The sequence below is a fragment of the Mustela putorius genome, unplaced genomic scaffold (genome assembly GCF_011764305.1).
Source record: "Mustela putorius furo isolate JIRA1106 unplaced genomic scaffold, ASM1176430v1.1 tig00000551_pilon_pilon_pilon, whole genome shotgun sequence".
Lineage (NCBI taxonomy): Eukaryota > Metazoa > Chordata > Mammalia > Carnivora > Mustelidae > Mustela > Mustela putorius.
The window spans coordinates 5558142-5585569 of NW_025421412.1; the positions used below are offsets into that span (position 1 = coordinate 5558142).

The following is a 27428-nucleotide window of genomic DNA, read 5'->3' on the forward strand; positions in this document are numbered from 1 at the left end:
CGATGACTTTTCTCTTCACCCATCCATCTGTCCATCCGTCCATCTGTTCACTCACGCATTTAGTAATTTAGTATTTACTCTATGACAGAAGCTGTGTGTAAGTGCTAGGGATTGAACGGTGAACAAGGTGGTGTAGTGGTGCCCTTTCCATGTGGAGCCCATAGAGTCAAAGGATAGGGGGTTAGAGGCAAAACAGAGTTACACACTGATGTGTTAAAACCAGATTTAGAAGTATAAGACTTGGGTTTGTTCAGTGAATTACCTTCTCCTTCCATCTGCGCAATAATATGACACATTGTTGCAGGAAACAGGTACTACATACCCTTAGGATCATATCTGAGCTGTTGCTCCTCCCTTCATGATACGGAGGGCAGAGGGTTCAGGCATCCAAGCACATGCCTGCTAGGAGCCCGCAATGTGTGGGCACAAAGAGAGGGTTGTTCCAGGCCCAGGGTTTTGTCCGAGCGCAGTCTGTGCGATTATTCTCACTCAAGCCATGAAATAGGTTTTCTTTTTCTTTGGTGTAAAACTATGCCCATAACCGGGCAGGAGTGCGCACGTGATGAACCCCGGCATCGGTTCTTCGGGGGTGCAGAGCTCTGTCCTGGGATCCCAAACCATCTCTTGGTGATCCGGTGGAAATGGCTTTCTCAGCCTTCTGGCTACTCTTGAGAAGGCAAAGTCAGTAATTCACTGGATACTTACTTAGTGCTCAAGAATACCCTGTTTTTTACTACATGAGTTATTAAGACAAAGATGGTCATAGCTGTCTAATCATCTCATCATTGTGGCAAACCTGAAACACCAGGGCCTCAGAACCTATTTGGAAGCCAACTTGACACAGAGAGAGTGGCTTAGCAAGAATCAGTGCCACAGAGAAAGGGGAAGTGGGAAATTATAGATTGAAAAGAATAATTATCATAAAATGAAAATAAAAGCATTCTTAGGGATGAAACAAGGAGGCGGGATGGTAAAGTGTACAAAATAGTAGGGAAATCTTTGAAAATTGAAGATAGCTATTGGGTAAAACCCAGGAAGATACCGGAAGCCTAGTGGCTTGCTTATTTGTTTATTTTAAAGACCTTTTAAGCAAGACTATCTGCCAAGGACACTGATAGGTAGTGCAGGGACCTGATGAATTCCCAAGGAAGGCTGTGCCCCCCTGGGCAGGTGGGAGAGAGCTCCCATGGTGCCTTGGGGCGGGTGGTGCTCTAGAGCCCCCAGACGCCTGCGGTTCCCAGCATCTATCCCAAGAACTGTGTGTCCCGCCCAGGTGTGCGAGCCAGCTCTTCCCTGCAGATAAGCCCCAGACTCAGATTCCATCTTCTTATTTTCATTTATGACTTCATGAAGATGGCTTCATACAGTGTGCATCCCCCCGAGTGCAGGTGGGGTGTTGGGACGCTTCTGAGGTGGGGTGCATCACCTTTGTGTGTAACAGAGCAAGCACTGCGTAACTACGAGGCATCATTATGTGACAGGTGTGTATGTAGAGGCAGGACTTAATTTACGGTTCCAATATTAATCGATACAGTAGCAGCATTTCTTCCTTGTCTTTCTGTAAAAACTCATCATGAGTTTAAGTGGCAGGTAGCCGAACTCCCCTGACCTCGAGAACTTGCCTCAGAGGGACGATTTACTAGGTAAAACCTCACGGTAGCTGGGATAAGAGAATCTTTCTTAAAATAGAGTGCGAAACAGTGAGAGGCTGTTGGAAGGCTGCCGGCCAGGTGAGTGTCCAGGGCTGAAGGCTGGCCAACAACCAGGGGAGACACTTCCCAGACCCTTGAGCGATCCCACCGTGCCACAGACATAGGCAGACACTATAGGTACCTGGGAAAAGCCAGCAGCTCATTTCTCATGCCCGGCCCCGGCCAGCAGAGCTCACTCACTGATAGACAGCTTTCCCCGGAAAGGAGATGACAGACGAGCAGGACATGTTTTACAATTGCTTAAAAAGTTAATGCTGACTTTCCATTGCTTCTGCGAGAATTCCAAGATTTTTAGAAGTCTCTGATTTCCACATCGCACAATCACTCACCATACACCCCGGAGTCACACTCGACTTAAAAGAAGACGATTCAAGACGGCATAATGGAGAGCACTCAGACTCACAAATGTATCTCGAACACCTCAGGCCCTCAGCTCACTTGGAGACCGTTAATAATGTGGGTTTGGGAGATGCGACTAGACACCCTGTATCCCAACTCCGAATCTTCGTTGTCTAAGCACCTTCATCACTAAGAGTATGCGTATTAACATCATCATCCCCATGCGCTGGCTCCTTGCCGCGGGCAGGAACCAGAGAAGTGACGGTGTGGGGTCATGCTAGCCCCCAATGGGAACAGTCCAGTTTGCCAGTAGTCAGCCCGGGTGCTGGGTAACATCCCAGGGAAACTGATCCCAGAAACAATGGGCCAGCCGCCTGGGGACCTGGGGTCGAGTCCCTTGCCTGCACTTAAGGAGAAAGTCACCTTATCTCTTGAATTTTGATTTCTTTTCTAGAAAGCTCTCGTCGTTTTTCTTATGGCCAGTGATGGAGGCCTGTAGTTCCAAACCATTCTATGGTTGGATAAATATATCCTGTGTAGGATCTCTTGTTAGTATGTCTCTTCTCCAGTTGAAATGGATGGAATCTGCTGTGAATTCTAAGACCTTTAATTTGATTTACAGTGTTACCAGATTTTTAGAATATAGTCATCAGGCTTTGGAGTTTGGGAAGTAAATATTAATTTTTAATTGCAAGTATATTTTTAAACCTACCAAGTATCCACTAAATTCCCTTAGGAAATGGCATGACAAAATGATACACTTCCTCATTAGCTCTTCTCATAGATGATTATTTGCTTTGACATGTGGCAAAATGATATATGTGGGTTTTCTTAATATTTAGAATTGACTTTTTCAAGTGACCTATTTCAGTAATTAGCCTTAGGCCTGATTTGCATCATCAAACTCCTAATCTTAAATGATCCAGAAATAGGGATGTTAGTGCCATTTAGTCTGAAAAAGCCCCCCTCCCCCTTTCTTTATGACCTTCACATTCTTAATTGCCTTAAAAGCATAGTAAGCATTTATATAACCTACAGGTGTGTTTGTCTTTAAGATTTCAACAAGTTTATGAAGTAACTATCTGTTCTTAAGGGCCCGTTTTCAAGGGAAGCTCGGTAAACACTCCAGTTCACGGAGGGGAGCACTCCAACTGTGTTCTCAGCCTTCGTCCATGTTTGTGTCAGTGACTTTGCTGGTAGACACTTCCTGTGTGTGGCTTACAGTTTCTTTTCGAGATGAGAACACCTGGCCGAGTGAGTCAGCAGTTTTGGTCTGTCCGCCCTTTGCGACATCCGACCTTATGAAGGGTCGCTTGTGCGACTTCAGCATGGAACCTTGCAAAATACCAACAAAGACATTGCCTTCACTCTACCGAGATTGTGTGAGTCAGAGATGGATGAAAATGGGTGCTGTTGTGTCAGTCCTTTCTAAGTGAACAGTGGCCACAGCTGAGCTCTGTGACAGAGGCAGCCACGGGCACCAGGCCCCTCCCAGTTTAGCCATCTGTAAGTTCTGTGGTATTTTACCTCAAACCCATAGCTGAGTCTTGGACTTATGGAATAAGTCTGAACGCTATTTCTAACAGTTGTTGGATTAAAGATTGTTTTTTAATGTATGCCTGCCGTACGACAGTGGGCCTTCCCAAGCTGCCCCTCCCTTTCTTTGCCGTGAGAAGGCTGAACTAGCTTGACTGAGTTATGATTTCCTAGGTCATTGGTTTAGTTCCCCAAAGCAATTTTCTAAAAATCAGAGCATATGAAATTGGAAGCCTCCACAGTCAGCTTCGCTTTGCTGTTTCTTAGGCATTAAAAAGTTCACTTCTGAGCAAAATTGCAAAATAAATTAAAATGCTTACATACAAATATACAGATATACAAATATAACAAAACGCTATTCTTCAAGAATCAAAACAGAGGAACAGCAGATTTCATTTCCTGCATTTTCGTTAACTATATATGTGTATATGTATATTTTTTAAAACATATTCATTTACTTGGGTTTGTTTTCCTTTCATGTTTCCAATTTGCTTATTTCAGGAAGTAGGTCTGACAACTGACAGAAAACATATGGGATGTACTGTAACCTCTCTCCCCGGCAACACAGTTGTGGGAGCTTTCGAATAACCTTTCACGTGTAGATTTCTCTTCAGATATATAAGAACATGTCGCCTGTGTAATGATTATGGGTTTTCTGTCATGAGTTAATTTATATGATAAACGTAGCAAAAGCTTCATTTCCATTAAATTTAATGATAGGACAGTATCAACCTGTTACTTATGTCCCTGACTTTGGGGTGAGGATTTATGTTTTAGACCTTGTATAGAATTGCCAAATTCTGGCATTTAAACACCTTTCTATTTCTAACCTACAACTGTCCTCTTTGTAATGGAGTTTCCGTCAGACTCTTGGGTGTCTGGACCCTTGTCTACACACACCACTTTGGGTGACAGACAAGCACGGTGGGTGAGAGTCCGGAGTCCGACAGATGGGTTCTTGAGAGTCTTCAAAAAGGAACTTCTCCAGCCTCGGCCTCGAGCTCTTCATCTGTGAACTGGACAAGCTGTTGGGACCTGCCTCAGCAGATCGACATGAGCTTAAGTGGGTGTTACGTGTCAAGTGCTCATTTCCAAGGTTGGCTCCTAATGAGTACAACCACGGGGTCCCCTTGGAGCAGAGCGTGTGAGGTCAGAAGACCAAGGGCAAAGCCATGCCTTCCTGCAAGCTAGCGGGCGGCGAAGATGTACCCACAAAGTGTAATTTATTTGCAAACCATCCATAAAATGAAACTCCAGAAGTTTACAAGTTTCAGTAAGGCTGCATGACTTAATTATAAGATCTCTGCTCTTTGTCTTAGAGTGTTATAAAAGTTCCTTTGTCCCTGGGCTTCCTCGACCAAGAAACCTGCATTTATATATCTTTTTGTTGGTGGAATTGCCCAAGCTTGTTAGCAGATCCTCCGTAAGACCCGAAAGAGACAGACCGGGAGGAGTGTTCTGTGCATATAATCATTTCCCTGCTTGTCCTGTCACCAGCCCTGCCAGAGCTTTTTCATAGTTTCCCAGCACACAAAGGAAACACTGTATTTTTATTGATAATTTCGGCAGCCTCCTAATGTAGTGTATTTTCCCAGAGAAAAAAAAATCATGTCAGGGTCACCTTGTCACTGAGGCTAGCTGGGGAAGAGCATTTCATTAGTCTGATAATTAGAAGTGTTTTTTCTATTATTATTATTATTTTTTTTTAATATTTTATTTATTTGACGGTGAGAGATCACAGGTAGACGGAGAGGCAGGCAGAGAGAGAGAGAGGGAAGCAGGCTCCCTGCTGAGCAGAGAGCCCGATGCGGGACTCGATCCCAGGACCCTGAGATCATGACCTGAGCCGAAGGCAGCGGCTTAACCCACTGAGCCACCCAGGCGCCTGTTTCTATTATTTTTTAACATAACATGAAGTCCTCCTCTGACGCTACTGTGGGCTCTTTCTGAGTGTAACAGTAAGTCTCCTGGTTGATTTTCCTACGAATAAAGCTTACATTCTTTCCATGGAAGTTACAGTCTCAGTTTCTGCCTAACTGCTTTGGACTGAGAAGCTTCTGACTGACTCTGTTCACACCCAACGGTGTCACCTGGGCAGTAGTGAGAGGCCTGCGGCGCTCTTCTTTATTCCCAAAAGTCACCAAGGAAAGAAGAAGAATGATTTCGTGAAGCGAAGAGAAGACGGGAGGGAAAGACTGAAAACCCTAGGAAATGAGGATTACTTGGAAAAAAAAGGAATTCTTTATGAATTGCCCAGAGTAAAACTGCCTTTACAGTTTCATAAGATTCATGCTAATATCTCCAGTGCCTGTATTGATAGCTTTTTTAAAGTTCACTTAGCCTTATAAATAATGGAATAATACTAGAGAATGAGCGAGAAATAGTTTCTTTCTTAATAGCCTTTAATATTCACCTTGAAGATGAAAACTAAAAGCAAAATAAAGCACTTTAAAAAAAATAGCCAAGAGGCACAGACAGACATGAAAGGATCACTTTGAGAAAACTTATTTGTGTAGTTCTTAAGAGTCACACATTTGTTCCTAAAATTCTGAGATGCCAGGCTAGGTGTTTGATGACTTCAAAAGGGAAGTGTTATGGCCTCACATACTCTGTGTCCCCTGGCAGTCTCAGAAACAGGTGGTAGAGAAATTTTTATCACTGTGAGAAAACAAGAACGTAGAAAGTCTGAGAGTTCCTAAATGGCGCGTACGGTTCACCCTGCCATGAAATGCAAAGGTCGAGGCTCCAGCCAGGACTGTGGGAACCCTTAGAGCAGCATCTTCAGCCTGTGTCGGTGCCCCCGGGTCACCGAGTGTGCACATGCATCCCTCGTGACATGAAACGTCACGTAGGGGGCGCCTGGGTGGCTCAGTGGGTTAAGCCGCTGCCTTCGGCTCAGGTCATGATCTCAGGGTCCTGGGATCGAGTCCCGCATCGGGCTCTCTGCTCAGCAGGGAGCCTGCTTCCTTCTCTCTCTCTCTGCCTGCCTCTCTGCCTACTTGTGATTTCTCTCTGTCAAATAAATAAATAAAATCTTTAAAAAAAAAAAAAAAAAAAAAAGAAACGTCACGTAGATACGTGTTCCGTCCCGTGCGTGGTTTAGTAGAGGGAGTGTGCATAGCGCTCACGCACACACGTGGTGACGTAAAGACTCTCGTGGGTACACACAGCACATACGGAGCAGCACGAAGACGTTCACATGGTTCAGACACTGGTGATCGCTGTGCTTGTCCGAACGCGTCGGGCCTGCACGCTGGTTTGTAGCGTGTGGCCTGGAGCTGACTTAGGGCGTAGTCCCTGGAGCTGAACCAGGAGATCTGGGTCAGGATCAGGAAGGGAGGGGAGGTCCGCGGGGAAAGGGGGTTGTAATCGCAGCGTGTCAGGTCTTCCGCATTTCCTTTCCGCATTTCTCTGCTTTTCGATCTTTTCACCAAGGCCGTGTCTTCCTCAGACTCTGTTACTGTGTGTTCTTAAAGTTATCAAGTCCTCCAGGCACCTCAGTGGAACGTGGCTAAATAGCAAAATTGTAAGAATTGTAAATTTCTCAAATACACAAACTGAGGTGATGAGGCTTCCGATTTTCTTAGTCAAATACAAGTGCTACGTTTGGGATGGATGGCTGGACGGACGGACATATGCACGGATGGGCAGCACTTCGGGCACAAGCGTATTTGATGATGTTACAGGGGAATCAGGCGGTGTGTTACTAACAAGGGTTCTGCTTCGAAAAGGGCTTTTTGCACGAGTGAAGTAGCCCAGTTCCATTGCTCCTGATGTTCAACCAGGAGATGAAGGTATTCTTTTATTGAAGCAAACATGTGGAAAATTGCTCTGGATTCCTAGAATATAGAATGTGTCCCCTGAATGGAATCGGGTTCATGTGTAGGGCACATTCAGACCAGGCATTTATTGGGGTTACCCCTGGTCTCTGGATGGTCAAAGCCAATAACATCACGTCCATCTAAACTCTCACGCATGGAGAGCGGCGCATTTTCTCCTCTGCAGTGTTACATTGGAAACTGTCAGCAAACATTAATTCAGTCACTAGTGAAGTCTTACCACCCAGAGATGAACCCTGCCTCAGATGGGTATTTTCCACGTCAGTGCTGCGGACGCCCAATTACTGGGCCGTTAATATCATTGCAGCGATTAGTGGCCATAGAATGAGCAAGAAGTTGTGGGACGGGACGGGTACCCTCCCCGCCAGGCACTTTCTACTCCGACCCCCTTTGCTATCTAGACCTTTCCGTATCTCCACACAGATATTTTCATGATGAAGACTGTTAAAAAGCCAGGAGTGGGCAGTGGATTGTGGGCTAGAAACCATTCACGCAAACGCTTGCCTCTTCATGATTCAGGATGTCTCAGTGACATGTTGTCACAGCCTGTTGACCGGGAAGTCTCCGTTTTATAAATCTGAGCACTTAAGTAAGGTTAATGTAGACAATAGGGGATGACGTTTTATCTTTAGGACTCTTACATAGTTCTTGCCAAATTTCTTTTCTTTCTTTTTGGCACGAGTTTGGTCATTCCATCAAAGTGGTCATCTGGCCACCTGTTTTTTAAAATGTAATTCTTTTCAGTAGATTTTGGCCCGTATTAAGGTCGACTCTCGTGCACTGTTGACCATCACATAGTCAGGATGTTAATTTTGTCTGAATTGCTATAACAATAAGATGAATTCCCTTAAAGCATACTAGATGAAAACTTTTTTTAAAATGAGATTTTACTGAATTTTTTTTTTTTTTTTTTTTTTTTTACCTAATGAAAGATTCCACCTGCATAAATCATCCTCACTTTTAACCATAAAATCCTAGAAAGGGATGTTTTCCCTCAGCAGAATTCCTTAAAAATTGAGACTCTAAGGCATTGCAAGCAATATTTTCAGGGGAAATAGAGTGAACCACTCTGTAATCAGTGTCCTGCCGTTCGCGTGCCTCTAGGGAAAGAAAAGAGGGACTGGTCACTTATTGCTAGGACTATTTGATCTTTCTCAGAAAAATGTCACTGCACTGCTGGAGCTTGGTCTTTTGCTGCCCCATATCCCCGTGTGTCCACGCGCACACTCCCTGCTTCCCACCCCCTCCTTTGCAGTCTGGTTGTACGTCATCAGTGACTCCTCAGGACTACGTTATCAAAGGTAACTGTGTCTCTGAGCATCTTTAATGATGGTCACGACCTGCATCTTTGTATACAGTTCCTGATGGCTCAAAGATTTTTATGAGTAAGCAGTGATAGAATTTTTTATGCTCTAGATGTGGTGACTGTCACTTTATATTGTTACTATTCTCGCAATAGGTTGGCCTCCCTCAATGTCCCAAGTCTTACGTGATCCACAAAACAGGAGATACAGTGAATATACTGGGCGTTCCATAGAGTAGCCGGTTGTCTCCTCCTTCCCCCAAAATTAATACAAAGAGGCGAAGTAATATATGTCATTAAATCTTTCAGTAAACGCACAAAGACAGTTGACTAAACTGTTTCAAGGTTGTTACTCTTATTTCCAAGCTGTAAGCAGAATATCCTATCATTGTTGACAATGAAACTTTGAAAATGAGGAAATGAAATTACACTATCTCACTCCAGAGCATCCATTTATATTTGATACCCGGTATCTTTACTCACGTTTTAATGCTAGAATGCTACAGGGAAGGGCTGAATTGTGATTCCACTTTTAAATTCATTTTTCCAAATCATTCTGTCTAGCAGAGAAACTAATTAATTGTGTTGTGTAGAAGTCACTGGGGCTAAGCCAGTTATTAATTCTTAATGCATGATTTACTGCTTTAAAATTTCAAAACACAACCATAGTGATGTGGTTTTAATTCAAGTGATTCTTCTTATCATACTGGAACAATGTTTCCTTGGCTAAGAAACCCACACATCCTACCTCACTAGTCCCTTATACAGTGTTTAAACTGTGACCTGTTCCTCACACACGAAAATCAGTTAATCCAATGCCAGCAAGGGCCATCTCATCAAGGAGAGATTAAAACAAAACAAAAAACCTTTTTGTGGATCTCTATTTCACTTTGAAAATACCTTCCTTTGTATTTTTTCTTTTCCAAATTGAGGCCATTTTCAGAAGCATTTCTACAGCAAAGATAAGGCAAATTTGATATTATGGAATGAAATGCCATGTGCTTTGAAATAATGCTGATTTTTTTTTTTTTAACATCCTCCCAAACAAAAATAATGGAGCCCTGGGAAACTTATGACACATTCCTCATCTCTTACACTATAAATCCACAAAGAAAAACACAAAAAAAGGAGTTAGAAGAAGTGAATTTTTCCTCCTTTTGGCACATGATACAGCAGTTTCTGTCTCAGAAGTTTTTATTAATTACAGAAAAAGGTATTTATTTTTGGCATTCAGTGAACCTTATGATCTCCATGTTTGGAATCTTTCTCCTCAGTCAGTATCTGAAAGGATACTCATTCTCGAGGCGTGAAGATCTGCCCCGAGATCTAGAGACTGAGTCCCTGTTTTCGTAGTCCCCACTGGGATATGAGTTGGTGTCCAGGGGTTAAGGACCTAGGTCTTGTATTTCCTGGGTTGTACGTTCACAGTAACTGATTGCATTTTTATCAGGCTCCCTGTTTCCCTACTTGCAGATCTCATTCTATCTTTTTTGTTTTTTTTCTTCCTTTAGACACTCTGGGTTCCTAGCCCTGGTGCAAGGCAAGAACCGAGTTTGTGCGCTATGTTTATTTGAGTCTCATGGCTTCCCTTAGCATGTCTCTTGATTCTGCTTCTTTCAGTTCTCAGTTTGTCAGGTGACAGGCTTCTGGTTCTTCTAAGTCGGGGCTGAGCTGATGGAGAGACCGATGTGCATGGGAAGACCGGCCCAAAGAAATCAAAATTAGGAGGGCCGGCGTATCATGACGTGGTAGAAGAGAGTAGTGTAGGGAAAGTGACACTGATATAGAGTTGTCAGCAAATGCTGTTTGTTTCATAATCAAAAAAGAGTAAATATGTCCCATGTAGCTCTAGATAATTTTGGTTTTTATTCTTAACAGTCAACTGAACTCTGGCTTTACTGACCCGATATGCTTATTACCTGTCTCTCTTGGGTTGAGTGCTTTGATGAACTGGATAAAAATATTTGCCTTTGAGTGTCTGTCTGTCACCTGTGCCATCCCCCCCCCCCGCCCCCTCCACCCCCCGCTGTGCCCCATTCCAACAAGCTACATTTTAAAATAGTTTGAAATACCTTCCAGAGTAGGAGTGTAGGAGTGTGTTTTTCATCCTCTCCAGCATAACCAAGAATTTTTCTTCATAGCTTCAGAGTGAAGCTGTGTATTATCCTGGAGAATTTTTTTGTGCTGCCCTCATTCCTGACCTCTTGGCGAATGAGGCCCGTGTATCCGCACAAACCCAGCAGCGAATTCTCCATCTGATTAGCACAGCGTCCCGATGTGATAGACTGAAAACAGCCCCCCGGGGTGCAGGGCAGTAACAATCAGACGAAGCCATGTTCAAATGCACTATTACTTCCTCTCCGTGGGCACAGTCTAGAAAACACAGCCAGGAAGATTCTTGCCCCTTTAGTCCATTTTATCCACCGGTTCTCTTTTCCATACTCTGATAACCAGCGTAGGATTGCCCGTGAGTCAGAACTGCAGCAAAGTGGAAGTCCGTGTGCACATTCACGGAAAACCACAGATGGTGGCCGGCGCAGTTTTCAGATGTGAAGAACGTCTCAGGCAGTGTGAACTCAGGGTACTTTTTTGCTGAGCAATGATCTCCACCCACTGAAAATCAGGCCTGAGGGGAGCAATCTAGTGATTTTAGTATACTTACGGCATTGCAATTAGATCCCCAAAGCTGAGGCTTTTAAAAGCAGGCCATAAAATGCCCATGTATCTTTATTAAACCTATTTTCTAACTGGATGGAGAAACTTTTCTAGTAATTTTTAATTTTATAAAGTGTCTCTCTCTCTCTCTCTTTTTTTTTTTTTTTTTTCCTCTAGGCCATGGGGGATAAATGTCTGGGCACTAAAAGCTTAGGTATATCAGTGTTTTGGGGGTTTTTTTTCGTTTGTTTTTTCTGTCTCTAAATGATTAAATGCAATTTCATCCATTTAGTCATACTGTAATTGTGGTGGCATTAGCTAACACCGGCAGAGAGACCCAAAGAAAAACTAAGTATGATGAGGTAACAATTTATTTTTACTTTCTCTAAGTTAAGAATTCCTAATACATTCAAATCAACAGTAAAAATGTTGCAACATTGTCTCATGAAATACAAGTAGATTTTTCTCCCCAAGCATGAGCAATTTCTCGTTTTTCAAGCAGGCTGCCACTGTGCCTGTTTGTAAAGCTTCTGGTAACTGGATGTTATGGAAGAAATCATAAAATTGTGGCTTTATTTCAGAGCTCATTGACCCAAGGAGGTGCAGTCAGGATGAGACATCTGTCAGGGTCCTTGGTCAAGGCAGCGACAGGGTGGCCTCAACACTGAGAACCACACTCCTCACACTCCCTGAGGAGGCAGTAGGGGAGGAAGAGTGAGGTTAATTTTCACTGTGGTATCGAAAATAAAATAAGGTCAAGTGCCTCTAAGTGATTTTAAATATGCTCAGAAGTTTACTTTCTGAAGTTTCAGTTAGGTGCTGACGTCTGAAAACCGGGCTTTCTGTGACCACTGGGGTCATTCCTAGCAGAGGGCAGGGAAAAGTCCTTCCATGGCAGAACATCTCACTCTGTTACGGAGTTTACCCCTTCTTAAACAACCAGGTCTTGGGGATGGTATGTTAACACTAGTAATGAATTGTTCAGTATCTCCCAGTAAACTTTGCTGCTCCCAAGTTGACTCAAAGGGGAATGAAGCAGAGTCTGGAATGCGTTTACCTCCTGGGCAACCCCCCCCCCTTCACCCCCACCCCTCCCAACCCGCAGCGGCCTCTGGTGTCCTGAAACCCCAAGAACCATGCAAAGGCACAAGCTTCCATTTCCCTCTATGCAACTCAGGCCAGAAGGCTTTCTTCCCAGCCCCTTCCCCACCCCTGCCCCCAAAGAATAAAAAAGTTTCAACTGTTAAAGATGCAAAGCAGTTCATTCTCCTGCTGCACAATTTCTCTCCTCCCGTCTTAGAGTCTGTAGATGCTAAGTTATAGATTGCAATTTAATTTGAATACTTGAGTTCCTTATGTGGGGGGTTATTTGGACAACATTTAGGGTAAACCAAAAGGAGCTCCGTGTGAAAGAACTGATATTCAGAAAGGGCGTTGACTACAAATTAAAATCAAAAGAAAAAAAGAATCACCCAGTGATGCGCTCCTCTGTGCTTGCTTCCAAACTAACAAAGGAGAAGCAGTCAGCACTTTTGAATTCTGTTCCCAGGTGAAGCTTCTTTGCCTTGTCTTATCCTTTTTGGTTCTGGTATTCATTCCTTTATTTATTTATTTTTTCCTTTTATATCTGAATCTCTGACCTTATTACTTCAAGGTTAAAATAAACAAACCTCCACAGCCTCCCCCTTTTCTGAGCACGACCCTTCAGATCTTATTTTTAACATATTTGTTAAGCCGTTAGCTGGAAAAAGTTAGTCATTTCACTGCATTTGGGTGCACTTTTGCATGTGGGTACATTTATGTGCATATGACTTAGAAAACATGGAGATTCCATTTGAATTAAGTAAACTAAACTTTTGAAGCCATCGGCCAAATAAAGACTTCAGCTTTCTGCATTTTTCTACATGAGAACATTTCCTCATTTTTGAGAAAGATCAACTGAGAACTTGAACTAAGTGAAGATTCTAGCACTTCTCAAAAGGGTGCTTGGTCACAGATAATCACACTGTTTTATGCCTTTAGGAGGCAAAGACGCTTCAAAATTTAGGAACCTGCCTAGAGGAGGGAAAAGGGAAAGCGGATGGAGAAATGGGGAGAAAAAAAGATTTTATTAGATTCACAGAGGCATATAAAGTCTCGTTATAGGTACTTGTTTTAAGTCTTCTGCCAGATATTTTCTCAACAATCTACAAGAAGACATTGTCTATTTTTTACCCCCCAAATTATGATGGCAGTGTTGCCCATTTTCCCAGGAGGAACTCAGTGCCAGCATCAGCAGATGAGGGAGGTATGATTGTAAGACTGTAAACTTTAAGGAAACACTCAGATAAGCAAAGAGATATTTATACACACAAGAAGCAGCCATTGTTTTTAAGGGAAACAGTGAAAGTAAAAGTCGGTAACTCAAGAGCACAAGGACAAGTAAGTAGGTCTCATTTTGCAGCCGGTACCGTTATCTGTAGCGCGTATTTCTTCGTGCAGGTAGCCCTTCTTTGCCATTTGGAAAACAACCCGTTAAAAGAATGTCTTCGGATTTATTTTGACCAGAAATGCCGTCCCTGTTTCCATGCCTTGAGAAGTACAGTGTTCGTAGACAAGCCTGGGATAGTCCAAGTAGAGAATGACTTACAGTGCAGAAATGTATATGAAACACTTCTGTTCCTTGTCCCTTGAACTTTGGAGGAATGAAAATGTCTAGCACTCTCCACCTTCTTTTCTCTTCTGGAACTTGACCTGTAACTTAAATCCTCTTCCTCAGCAAAGTCCCTGGCAGGCTGTCTTTTCACAGCTTTAGTTACAGTGCTAATCAGAGGACACACCATCCTAAGAAGACCGAACAGCAGTGCTTTTCAGTAGACCATAGGCTCTTTTTTTTAAAGTACTGAAAATGGCCAAATGCTCCATCCTTTCTCCTCCCCCTCCCTCTTGAAGTGGGAAGCAAATCAAGCTGGTCAGCAGGAGGCCAGTGGCTGCAGGACGCCCTTCTCACACCCCCCAGGGTTGTTGCCCCAGGGCCCTGACCCAGCAGAGGACATGTGTGGTCCCCTCTGTCGGTCAAGTTGTCCTCTAGCAAGTAGCTGGGTTGAAGGGTTTCCTCAAGGTCCTTCTCGGTAATAAGAACAGACTTAGCTATTACTGGTCCAGTACAGAATGATAGAGAGAAACTTCAGAATTTGAAAGGCCTGAGTCTCAGCCTCCTTCTTCATCTCGAATAAGGCTGGGAAAGAAGGAAAGCGGGTGTGGGAGTCGCCTCTTTTAGTGTTTACCGAACTCGGATGCTTGGCACACAGGAGCATCAAGCTAATTGTTCTTGAAGCAGGAAATCTGTAGTCGAGGAAGCAGGTGTTGTGGGATGATTACCACATTTTAAAGTGACTGTATTAACTCTCGTGCTCTTTTGACTTTGACCCTGAAATAGTAGCTTTTTGGATGATGCTGTCCCTTTTATGTACGGACTACCACTAAATCAGTTGGTTCTGAAGGAAGGAGGAAGCGCTTAAGTAAACTTGAAACCAGATAGCATGTGTGCCCAGTGTTGACAGTCTCCATTTTTCTTTCTTTTCTTTTCTTTTTTTTTTATGTTTGGCTTTCAGCATTCCATACTTTCAGAAAACTTGTGACTAAGAGTGAATTCTTATTTTTCAAATTGTTTTCAGACATTTCATGTTCATGTAAACTTGGCTTATTGATTTCCTGATTTTTTCTTTATTTTTTTGTTTTGTCCATTTTATTTTTAATCAGCTACATCAAATGGGTCTTTGGAGGGCCTGGATAACCAGGAGGGAGGGGTGTGCCAGACAAGAGCCATGAAGATCCTCATGAAAGTTGGACAAGGTAAAGACCATCTGCTGCTTCATGAAGCCACTGTAATCTGGTTCGGCCCCCAGCGAGTGTGGCGCCAATGCCGTTACTACCCGCCTTCACTCCCTCGTAGCTTAGTTTTGAAAGCAAACATTTCTCTGTACCTTGAGCCACTGACAGATTGCCTCAAGTCAATGTAACGCACTTCTTTTATTGGAGATTCCTCTAAAAGTTAAGGTCGGCCAGCTACGATGTCCATTGCCATCTAACGTATATACTTATATATACACTCTTTTTTCTTCTTAAAAGCAAAACACCTCTTTGATCCAAAAATTAATACCCAGAGCGAAAACTAAGTTTCTGCCATTTTGCCCATTTCTGCCTCTTGACTACAGAAGACTTGAGCTCCTGAGCCTTTTCACATACAGATAACCTATGGTGCAGAATTATTCTTCTAATTAGAAATTGGTATAGTAGTCAATCAACTTGCTCGTTTAAATTGAAATGTCATCTGCAATGCTCTGCCTGCCAAATGCAAGAATCCCTATAGTTTGCACAGATGGCCTCAGAATCCAAACCTCTGAAATAACTAGTATAACCGTTTTGTTTTAAAAGGAAAATTATATTCTTGTATGTCACAGCACTTTGCATAAAGAATCTTAACGTTCGTTACTATTTATGCCTCTTGAGATATATATCCAGAAGCTCCTAGAGCTAGATCGCATTAGACGCCTGGGCTGTAAGTAATCTATTCTTTCTCATATAGATGCGAGTTCCGCTGGGTCCACCAGGCATAATGATCCAACACGACGCCCAGAACTAGAAGCCGGTACAAATGGAAGAAGTTCAACGACAAGTCCTTTTGTCAAACCAAATCCAGGTATAGCAGCATGAGGGGGTGTGGGTAGGTCTGTGCGTCCCGGGTGCCTCTGGGCCCAAGAGGTAGAACAGAGTCTGAGCACTTGGACACCACTGGGGTGAACTTGGAGTTCCCAGAGTCGGTAATCTTTGCTCTCGGTTGGTTGTTATTCATTACACAGTCAGAACAAAAGAACTCTTTCCCACGAAAGGTTCACATTCAGAAGAGCAGAATTCATCAGATGTAGGGACCAATTATGAGTGCCGCTCATTCAGACCAAAGTTATTTTTATTGGTCACACTTAATTGTGCCGGTTGCAACACTAGCTTAGAGCCAATCTTAATGTATATGTAATTAATGTACTAATCCCTCATCTAATTATATCTAATCCACAAAGAGCCCGATTGATCTGCTTCTACATTTTAGGTGGCAGCATCTTAAAATATTGAATAATGCCGTGTTTTTCAGGTGGTTATATGGCTAGAATTTTTTTTCGCGTTTTCGGTGTAAAATAAAATACCAAAGGGATCCCTGGCCACAGTGTAGAATACCAGGGAAAGCTGGCTGTCATTGAACTTCATTTTCTTCGCAGTCCTTGGACAGCTGGCTGCGTGTTTGTCTGCACAGGGATGACATTTGTGTGTAGCGGTAGCTGGACAGACGTCAGCCATGCCGCATCCGGGGTGCGTGTGCCTGGTTGGTAGTTGTGTGAATCCGGCATCTGTGGCCATGTCCCCCCTCTTTCTGAGCCTCAAGGAGGGAAGTTGTTATTTCTAACTTTCAATGACAAGATGTGTCAAATTCTTGTGACAAACTGATAAATGGATCATATAATGATGCCAGGCGATTTTTTTTCGTGCTTAACATTTGGGTTGGCAGCCTGTTCCGTGTGAGAGTTTCTGCCGCCTTCCAAATATATTTTAGGTGTAAATCAAATAATACAAACGAGTTAGGAGTTGAACGTCTTCCCAGGCCCCAGCAGTCCCCGGGCGCTCCCCGGCCGCGGTGCCAGTGGGCAGGGCTCGTCTCCAGAACGCGGGCAGCGTGAGGTTCCCACGAGGCCGGTGCCCAGGAGCGAGGCGAAGAGCAGGGCGTGCGGGGGCAGGAATCACTTGCCCGGACTAGGGGCCTCCTCCTGCGCGGATCCCCGCCGTAGCTCGCCCCTGGCGCGGGTGGCTGGGAGCAGCCGGCACAGCCGGACCTGGGTCGCCCGTGCGGATGCTGGAGCCGCGTGGCTGTGGCCGCTGGGGCGGGGCTCTGCGACCGCGAGGGGCGCGAGGGGCGCGAGGGGCGAGGTCGGGGGGGGGGGTCGGGGGCCGGGGGGAGGCTGGCGGGCCCCCCCCACGGCTGGTGTGGCTTCGCAACCCGCCGGCCGCGCTCGGCCCGGCAGTAACCCCTCTGCTCCGTGTCCCTCTGTCCCCACCGGTCAGGTTCTAGCACAGACGGCAGCAGCGCCGGACATTCCGGGAACAATATCCTCGGTTCCGAAGTGGCCTTATTCGCGGGGATTGCTTCAGGATGCATCATCTTCATCGTCATCATCATCACGCTGGTGGTCCTCCTGCTCAAGTACCGGCGGAGACACCGGAAACACTCGCCGCAGCACACGGCCACGCTGTCGCTCAGCACGCTGGCCACCCCGAAGCGCGGCGGCGGCACCAACGGCTCGGAGCCCAGTGACATTATCATCCCGCTGCGGACTGCGGACAGTGTGTTCTGCCCCCACTACGAGAAGGTCAGCGGCGACTACGGGCACCCCGTGTACATAGTCCAGGAGATGCCCCCCCAGAGCCCTGCGAACATTTACTACAAGGTCTGAGACTCGGCGGTGCCTTGGCTTTCCCGGAGGAAACGTCCTGGCCCGCGGCCGCCCGGGGAGGGTTTGATGACCCCCTGCGCGTCGCCTGGACTGGAGCGCAGCGGGGGAGAGGGAACGCCGCTTCTCGGGAGAGCCCTGTTGAGTTGGACAGCTTCTCTAGTGTGAGCGCCCCGGCCGCGGCGGAGACAGATGCTCGCCGGCCGCGGGGAGCCGGGGGCGCAGAGGGGGCCCCGCTGGGACTGCGGCGCTCGCCTCCCACCCCTCCACCTCCAAGCCATGCGCTGCCGGCACTCGGGCCTGCGGGGAGCCGGGGGAGACCGAGCCTCCCGGGCAGGGCAGGAGTCCCGGGCCGCCGCGCCCGGACATGCAGTCCTCTGCCCCGGGCGCTCCTGCTGCGGAGCGTCCGGACTTGACACACAGACCTCGGGCTGGGGGAGGCTTCCGAGAGGTCCAGCTTCCAGTCCTCACCATGGCACCCCGTCCCCCCAGCGCCCCTGCCCGATCTCCGGGGCTCTGCCGTGCTTCCCGGGAGAGCCCCTCTCCCTCTGCACTCTGCATCACTGCTGGAACACTCACGTCTGGGGGTCTCCTGCTCCGCGCACCTGCAGCCACGGCTACCACGGAATGGGTAATACACTTCTAGAAATGGTGTTTGCTAATAAGGCGCCCCAGGCGGGGCCGTGGGCGGAGGAGTTCGCGGAAGGGGGCGGGCTGGGGAAAAGGGCTGTCTGCAGATGCAGTTCCAGGCTGCCGCCTCCGAAGCGGAGTCCGGAGTCCGGTCGGGGGGAGCCCCGTGAGTAGCACAGCACTTTGGTTTGGCTGAGATTTTAAGAGGCAAGTAGGAGACACAACACCACTCACAGTGGAGGAGGGTGCCTTTGAAGGAATCCGCCCTGATCGCATGGCAACGTGCAGGAAAACCAGAGTCCTCTTCGCTGGGGAGAACAAAGGGGCATTGTTGGGGGAGGAACAGGCCAGGAGGGAAGGGAACCGTGGGCGCTGATGACGGATTCGGGCAGGACTGTTGTGGTGCCGGCAGTAAGATGTACAGCTTGGAAGCTGTAGGAGAGTCGGTCTGCTTTGGATGAGGTCTAGAGCGGACTCAGCTGCTATCCTGATCACATTTTATTAAACACAGGGAAAGCATTTAGGAGAATAGCAGAGAGCCAAATCTGACCTAGACGTTGAAAAGCCAAAGGTCAAACAGGCTGTAATTCCATCATCATTGATGTTATTGAGGAGTTCTGTTATGTAAAAGGTAGGTCGGAATCCCCGCCCCTCCCCCCAGTGCCCCTCCCCCACCCCCTCCGCCACGGAGCCTCCCCACAGGTTGGTTTTTGGCGGTGCTGTCCTGTCTGCCGCGTGGGCCGGGGGAGGGTACCGAGCGAGGCCACAGCCAGGCTGCTCTGTGTCTGGGCGAAGCACACGGGGAAGCCCTTGGGGTCCTTAAGCGGGAAATCGGTGATGACGTCGAGGGGGAGAAGGAAGATAGCACGTATTTATAATAGGGATATAGAACACAAGGGGTAGAAAATGAAAGATTTTTACTAATATATATTTAAGATTGCACACAAATCACGCTAGAGGATGTGAAATTCACTCGTGGCAATTGCGTGGTCCCAACGCCCAGTGCTTAAAAAAGAAAAATCGGACAGCTACTTCTGGGAAGAAGCAGCAACACTCCCCAAACAACAATAACAAGAGTAAATACAAAAATAACCCAGTCCTCTGAAGGCATCTCACGGAACCTAGACTAGGAAATGCAGGCCCCAAACACCAGGAAATGGATGTGACCGAACCATATTTTGAACAGTGGCAAGATGTCCGGGCATTTCTTCCCTGCGTCGTGTTTCCCCTTGCCTTGGGGCTCAAGCTCGAGTGTTCTCTGAAACCCACCGGGTCACGTGGGGGGGCTGCGGCGGCAAGTTCAGCTCCAGGCCCCGCCCCCCACCCTCCTCCCCAGTCCCCTGGCCCCCTCCCTTCTGGGAAACAAAACGAGTAAACAGGAAACCTACTTTTTATGTGCTATGCAAAATAGACATCTTTAACATAGTCCCGTTACCATGGTAACACTTTGCTTTCTGAATTGGGAGAAAAAAAAATGTAGCAACAGCATTTTAAGGTTCTCAAACCTCCAGTGAATACCGCAAAAACGAGTTGTCACAGAAATTATTCCTTCTCTATTTCCTGAACCTGAAAATGATGTTGGTCCAAAGTGCGTGTGTGTATGTTTGAGTGGGTGAGTGGTGTACGTGTGTACATATATGTATAATATATATCTGCAATATATATTATATATATCTCTATCAGAGGTCTGTGCAGGGTTGCCATGGCGACCAGCCACAGTCCATATGTGATTCCTTCCATCACCCTACCCTCTCCTTTTCGTGCATCCGTACAAGAGTTTCTTGTAAGCCATCAAAAATTCACCTTGAGGATGGGGGAGAGGGGCAAGAAGGGGAAAAATGGGAAATAGTCTGATTTTAATGAAATCAAATGTGTGTCTCATCAGTTGGCTACATTTTGGTTAATCGCTAAACTGTGAAATCAGAGAATTGATGAAGAGTTACCTGCAACCAGTTGAAAAGTGTTCTGTGCGTCTGTTTTGTGTCTGGTGCAGAATATGACAATCTACCAACTGTCCCTTTATTTGAAGTTGGTTCAGCTTTGGAAAAGTTACTGTAAATGCCTTGCTTGTATTATCATCCCTAGTCACCTGACTTTGGAATTTGCACCATAATGTTTAAGTGAAGATGCTGTAAATAGGTTCAGATTTTGCTGTATATGGATTTGGGGTGTTACAGTAGCCTTATTCACCTTTTTAATAAAAATACACATGAAAACAAAACAGAAATGGCTTTTCTTACCCAGATTGTGTACATAGAGCAATGTTGGTTTTTTATAAAGTCTAAGCAAGATGTTTTGTATAAAATCTGAATTTTGCAATGTATTTAGCTACAGCTTGTTAAACGGCAGTGTCATTCTCCCCTTTGCACTGTAATGAGGAAAAAATGGTATCAAAGGTTGCCAAATTGCTGCATATTTGTGCCGTAATTATGTACCATGGATATTTATTTAAAATTTCGTTGTCCAATTTGTAAGTAACACAGTATTATGCTTGAGTTATAAATATTTTTTTCTTTCTTCGTTTTATTTTACTAGCCTGTCCTAGGTTCTCAGTCTGCTTTACTTCCACATTGCAGTCAGCCCCCAGAAATGAAACCCGTGAGGTCACATTCCACGTCTGTTTCAAACTGAATTTGTTCTTAAAAAAATAAAATATTTTTTTCCTATGGAAAAAGTGCCTTCAAAGTCTTTTCCTTTCCCTCTTTTTTCTTTTTTTTTCTTTGTTTTTCACTTGTTATTTTAATTTGCTTTTCTACTCCGTTTTCTTTATAATTACAGTTACCCCGGGCCTTCCGCCCATGGGCATTTGTGCGCCCGTTTTTTCAAATCAGGACATGCACGTAGTGCAATTATTAATCTCACAAAGGGCCACGAGCCCGTTGGTTTTCCCATAAAACTCAAACTCGCATTTCACAAATAATATTTTATCGTAAGTTTTCATCAAGTTCGGAGCATCCCCACGAGAAACTGTCCCTAGTTTCACCTGGATCACAGCAACTGAGCCGTGATCTCATTCAGGTGAGAGAGCAAAGGGAGGGAGATGCACTTTGTTATCTCAGTGCCGATTTCCAGATTGATCTAGCTCCACTCAAGCAGAGCAGTTTGCCATAGAGAGCTTCGTTGGTCTTCATGGAGAAGTCCCAGGAGGAAGGAAAACAAGTCAGATGTTCTCGGTCAAACTTTAGCACCGGTGAAATCATGTTTTGTGATAACTTGGTGCAAGCAAGCAAGAGAGTGGTAACTGGAACCACATTTTCAATGCTGGTCTGTCTGCGCTGGGAAGGTGCCCTGGGCAGGTGAGGACTTGCTCCTGCTCTAAGACCATCTTCAGACCGGGGGCCCCCCCGCCCCCCGTCCCCGAAGAGATCTTCCTCACCCGCAGGTGCCTGAAGGGGTAGAACCACAGTCCAAGTGGAAACAGCTGTTTGTTACTAAAAGGTGCTCAGATCTCTGGCTGCATTACCTTGGGCTAGTCCTTACCTTAGGAGGGGGGTACTAAAGGTATTTGGGGGGAGGGGATGAGAAAGGCCCCCATCCCTGGAGCCAGATACTCCAGGCCAGACTGATTTGCTGCCAATCACAGCCCCAGCCCAGTGAAGAATTTGTAGGTTTCAAAAGCCTCCCCAAGTCCCAGGAGGTTCCCATGAAAGGCTGGTTTTGGAAGCAGCGATCTGGGTGGCACCTTCCTGGCAGACTTGTCCTAAAGAAAAGTTTGTGGAATAAATGCTTTTCTTCAAAAAAAAAAAAAAAAAAAAGAAAGAAAGAAAGAAGAAAGTCTCCCAAAGCCCGCAGTTTCAGGTGATGCTATCTACTCCATCTTTTCATTCCATGGCACCTAACCGCCCTGTCGCGGCAAATCCAAGCTCCTGGGCCCAGTTTACAGCCGAGTGACTAAGCGGGAGGCTCCACCCTCCAGACCCAGGTCGCTAATGGGCGGTCTGGACGGAAACAAAAGAAAAGCCAAGTGTTTCATTTTTCAGCTGACACTGTGGCCTTTATTGCAAAATAATGACCAAAGACACCATGTCATTGTTCCCACCTAGTGCTTGAAACTAACTTCTCCAAATTGGGTCGGCCAGACTCCATGAAGAAATAAAACACACCCCAGCCATTACCCTTTTCTAATGGGTGAGAAGGAAACACGGAAACTTCTCGCAGAGGAGGTCACACTCAGATGCTTCTTATTTCTCTGTCTGAAGGGTCAGCCTGCTCCTGCAGGGAGAGTCCCTGCCTGGGTCGTGAGCTCTCCCCACCGTCTGCGGTCCGCTCCCCTGTAATGTCACTTTCCTTGTTGGTATAAGAGTTGCCCTTTCAAACACTGGGAGAAAGAGTCCCAGTAGAAAGGAGAAAAAAATACATATACGTATCAGTACTGGCTGTCATGCACCTTGCTGTGGGTCTCGGGACCCGACCCAGAGAAGGATCAATCAAAGGCAAAAACCACCCAGAGGAGGAAAAGTCACTTCCCTAATGGGTGTACCAAGGGGTGATTGGCTTGGGTAGTAAATGAGTCTTAGGAGAATCAAAGGACACACAGTGGGTACTGTCCAAAAGACTCCAACCTGCGTGTTCTGCTGCTTTTGTGTTTCCAGTCGATCTGGGATGACAGTTGCGGTCTTTACACTCTAGATGTGCTTGAAGGCAACTTTTCCATGTTGTAATGGAAGAGTCTTGCCTATTCTCGGTTTTCTAGGTAAAGTCTTGCCTGTTCTTGGTTTCATTTATCAGCGACGGGGGAGAGGTTAAAATAATGTATTTATCTGTAATAAAACATAGCATACCAGGTTGGATCAATATTTTAGTTATTAAACTCTGCCCCAGAAGCTAGAGAGGCATTCATCTCAAGATGTTTATGCTGTGATACGATCATTAACGAAGTCTCTTCCAACCAGTTCTCCACATGAAGTTAACTATGTTTTTAAAAACAACCAACACCCTCATTTAAAAAAAAAAAAATGCCCCTATGTATAAGGACACAGCACAAGAGAAATCATGCCAGCCCAGCTTATGGCCAGTCGCAGACGCCGCTGAATGTGTTCATTGCAGGGAAGATGAGCCCTCGCTCGCAGCTCTTTCTGCTGCCCACGGCTCCGCGGTCTTTCCGCACATCCCATCACGTTCTGTACAGCCTCGCCTGTAGAGGGAGAGGGCGGACTCCGACACACTGAAGGTCACTTTTAGCTTTAGCTGGATTTGAAGTGAAGATGCCAGCTGAAAGGCTGTACAGAAGTGCCTTGATGTAAGCTCTTTATCCCGGGGTCCCCTGGGGTCGAGCTCTGAAGGGTTACGGGAGTGCACACTCACACCCCGCCGCCTTTGGGCTGCACTTGACCATCTCCCCTCCGCCTGCAACAAGTTCACATGTGGGGCTCTGGGCCCTGCTGACCCCCCCACCCCTTCCTGGCATGAAAAGAAAATTCAAGAAGGTCCGATAACTAGCAATGTATACATACTGGTGGAACGGGGAGCCGTGCTCTTGTGGCTTCAGCCTTTTATTCATAATCGCAGAGCAGATCTTTTTTCTTCCTTTACAGATAGTTTCGGACCACTGCAAGCTGGGCCCAGCTTCTACCGAAATACTTCGGGGGAAGCCACCACGGGCCAGGCAGTGGGTGAGGCGGGGGCGGTGGTCTCTGCACCGGCTAGGGAAGCCCACCTTCCCTTCATCTTCCTCCCAGGCTTGAGACTCACTTGCTTGGTATTTGATTCTTTTCACGCTGGTACCTGGAACACATCCTTGTTATGTGTTCCTCCTTCAGAGTTTATACTTCTGCTTCTGTTGTTGCGGGCAAGGAATTGTGTGACTGGAGAAATGTCCTTTAGTTGATAATAGAGCTATTATTCCCCAAGTGCCATTCATACCTAAGAAAATGACTAGAAATGTGTGTGTGTGTGTGTGTGTGTGTGTGTGTGTGTTTTGTTTTTAAAGCCATGGTGACTCTATCTTAAAAAGTCCAAGAACAGTAGGGGAGATTAATGTCATCAAAGAAAATTGCTTAAAATCAACTGAGATCTGAAGCCAGACCCAACAAGACCATCCTTCAGGTGTAGCATTTGTGTTTGGTGGCTTCGTTAACACAACCTACAACAAGACCCAAAAAAGTGGTAGGCATTCATGTCCACTTCGAAGCTCCAGGAAGCGGAGAACTTACAACGAAGTGTAACAAAACAAACGCTACAGGAGGAGGTCCTGGCTTCTTCCATCTGTCACTTGGGTCCCTACGTACCTGGTTTCTCCGTTCTTTATCACCTGGCGACTCCGCAGGTCACTTAAGATGCTGAGCGCGACATGAGAGTCTCCCTGACCATTACTCCCAGGCTCTATGTTGTACACGTGTAAAGTAGTGCAGTTCGTATTCCTCTGCATCCTTGTGATGATGTGGAGAAAGCCTACAGCCCGAGGCAGCAGGGACACCTCTGTCTGGACTCCTGGCTCCTGGCAGGTCCCCAGGCCAACCACCACTGCCCCTGCACCAAGGCCAACCATCGGAATGTGGGGACTTCCTAGGCTTTGACTCAATGACACGTGCCCGGTTCTGAAGTGCAGCTAATAAAAACACAAGTCAAAAAGTACTATCTGGCTCTTCATCGGGGAGCGCGCACAGGTTAGCACAGGGTGAGGACGGCGGAGGGGCCGGAAGAGCATGGCGTCCAGCAGCCTCAGCAGGGCACCTTCGCTCAGACTGGACCAAGGATTCCAACCAGGAGCTCACGTGGGCAGACTCGCGCTTATCTCCAAGCCTCGAAGCTTCTGCCCAGGGAGTACACACACGGTTGTATCCCGTGTGTGACGGGCTATGCACTGAGAATGGGGCTTGGCGACGTGGAAGACAAAATCCCTCCTTATGGAGAGTCTCCGAGTCGGGTCAGCAGCGCTGCTCCTGCGCGGAGAACAGAGACACGTCTCACATGTGCGTAGCAGAGGAAGGAAGAGCGATTCTAGCGACTGTAAGTTTTATTCCGTATAAATAAAACTGTAAGTTTTATTCTGCCTAAAAACGTGGAGTCTGTTAGTAGATTTCTTTCCATCCACCTGCGTCTTCTGTTCCTGCGGGTTAAATTTCTTTCCTTTTAAATCTTTCCTTGCATATATGCCAACGGGTTGCTTAGGAAGCTAAATTTAGTATAACTGCTCTTCCAAACATCCTAGGAGTTTGCCTGAAGTGCCTGCCTCTGGCCTTAAAGGGCAAATCCAAACACTTCCCATTGGTTTCTAGCCCACATTACAATGTGTATGTGTATTTGAAAGGCCGTTTCTTGGCTATAATTGGTAGGTTTCTTGTAGCCAGTTCTGAGGAGAGAATTGCAGAGAGCTTTATGTCTGCTAACAGCAGTTAGCACTGAGCTCAAAAACAGCCAGAAAAAAAAAAAAATGCAGTCTGACCATCTGGGCTGGTTGCCAGAGTGACCCACAAGTTACGTGCAACGTAAGCGCTTCAGACGACCAGACACAGGATTGCTCCTGCAGAAACCCGGGTGTCTGCCTTTCAAGTGTCCTGCTCATGAAGGGGAGAGGAAAGATAAGAAGCTCCTCCTGCCAACCCCCTTAAATATTTTAGATAAAAATAATGACTGTGTTAATCTCACTCCAACGTCACCGAATTTATTCCTCCCTTCCTTCTGGCCAAGGGTCAAGAAAAGACTAGAACACACCATTTTCCAGGAGCGTATGTGTCCGTGGTTCATAGCGTATATAGCAGGCACGGGTAGGTCTGTTCGGAATGTCTTCCAGACGAGGTCGAAACACTGGTCCCCATTGCCAAAGAGGAAGCGACGATTCCCTGTGGCAGACAATGGCAGTGGCAAGCACGCCTTGGTGGCTCCTTCTCTACCGCTCCCTCGCCGCACCGAGGGCTCTGGGATTTGGTTGCAGGGCATTCCGAGTGTGGGAAACCAATCATAGACTGTGCAAAAAGCAGCGAGCAGGGCTCGTAAAGCTTTGTGTGTGGTGAGCACTCACCGGAACGGCAGCGGACCTCACCTCCCGAAGAACGACGCGCAGGGACATACCTCCTCCCTGAGTCACCGCCACCTCCAGGACTCAAAAGAGAAGGACTTCGAGTCCGAGGGCTTTCATCCCCCTGTGCATTGTTTTTTAAGAGTCTCGTTGTTGCCGACTTTAATAGCAGATTTTGGAAAAGCGCTTTAAATAAGGCAACAGAATTTTTAAGCAACATCACCAGCCAAGCAGGTACTGTGATTATTGGTCATTAAGCAGTTTAAAGAGTCTGGTTCTGCTTAATAAGGTCGCCCGGCTTTTTATGGGCCTGCATAGAAATTCTTTTAGAGAACTCGTTCCACAGCAGACCATCATCACCACTGTTTTCTGTGATGTGTCTTGATTTCAGATTTTGATGTCTGATTTCTGACATTTTAATACGGCTACTTCTGGATTCCATCTACAGGAACCCTAAGGTGGAAAGACCGGAGATCTGTGAGCCTCTCTGCTCTTAAGTGGTATGCTTTTTGTCACTTTGTTTCACTTTACTTTCCTTAGCTTTTGACTAGGGGAATTTAGAGATAGAGCGCAAGCTGAAAGACCAGAACAACAAGCTGGCATACATCTACCATGTAAATGCGACGGTTAGCCTTTTGTACCTATGTCTGTGCTCTGTGTACACACGGCACACACATACACACTCCCTCACACACACAATTCTTTTTTTTTTAAATATTTTATTTATTTATTGGACAGACAGAGATCACAAGTAGGCGGAGAGGCAGACAGAGAGAGAGGAAGGGAAGCAGGCTCCCCGCTGAGCAGAGAGCCCGATGCGGGACTCGATCCCAGCACCCTGGGATCATGACCTGAGCCGAAGGCAGAGGCTTTAACCCACTGAGCCACCCAGGTGCCCCCCCCCCCCACACAATTCTTTAGCTAAGCATTGGAAAGTAGTCACAGACTTCCTGACCCACATCTTAGCATCTAAGAAAAAAG

The 27428-nt window shown here is 46.2% G+C and overlaps 1 protein-coding gene across 1 annotated transcript in view; it reads left to right on the forward strand.

Moving 5' to 3' along the window:
- Nucleotides 1-21164, forward strand: part of EFNB2 (ephrin B2) — a 44123-nt gene extending 22959 nt beyond the window's left edge. The window contains exons 3-5 of the mRNA XM_004746055.2: nucleotides 15126-15218; nucleotides 15952-16065; nucleotides 17475-21164. Coding sequence (XP_004746112.1) covers nucleotides 15126-15218; nucleotides 15952-16065; nucleotides 17475-17863 — 596 coding nt within the window. The 3' untranslated portion in view covers nucleotides 17864-21164. The remainder of the gene's footprint in view (nucleotides 1-15125; nucleotides 15219-15951; nucleotides 16066-17474) is intronic.
- The last annotated feature ends 6264 nt before the right edge of the window (nucleotides 21165-27428 follow it).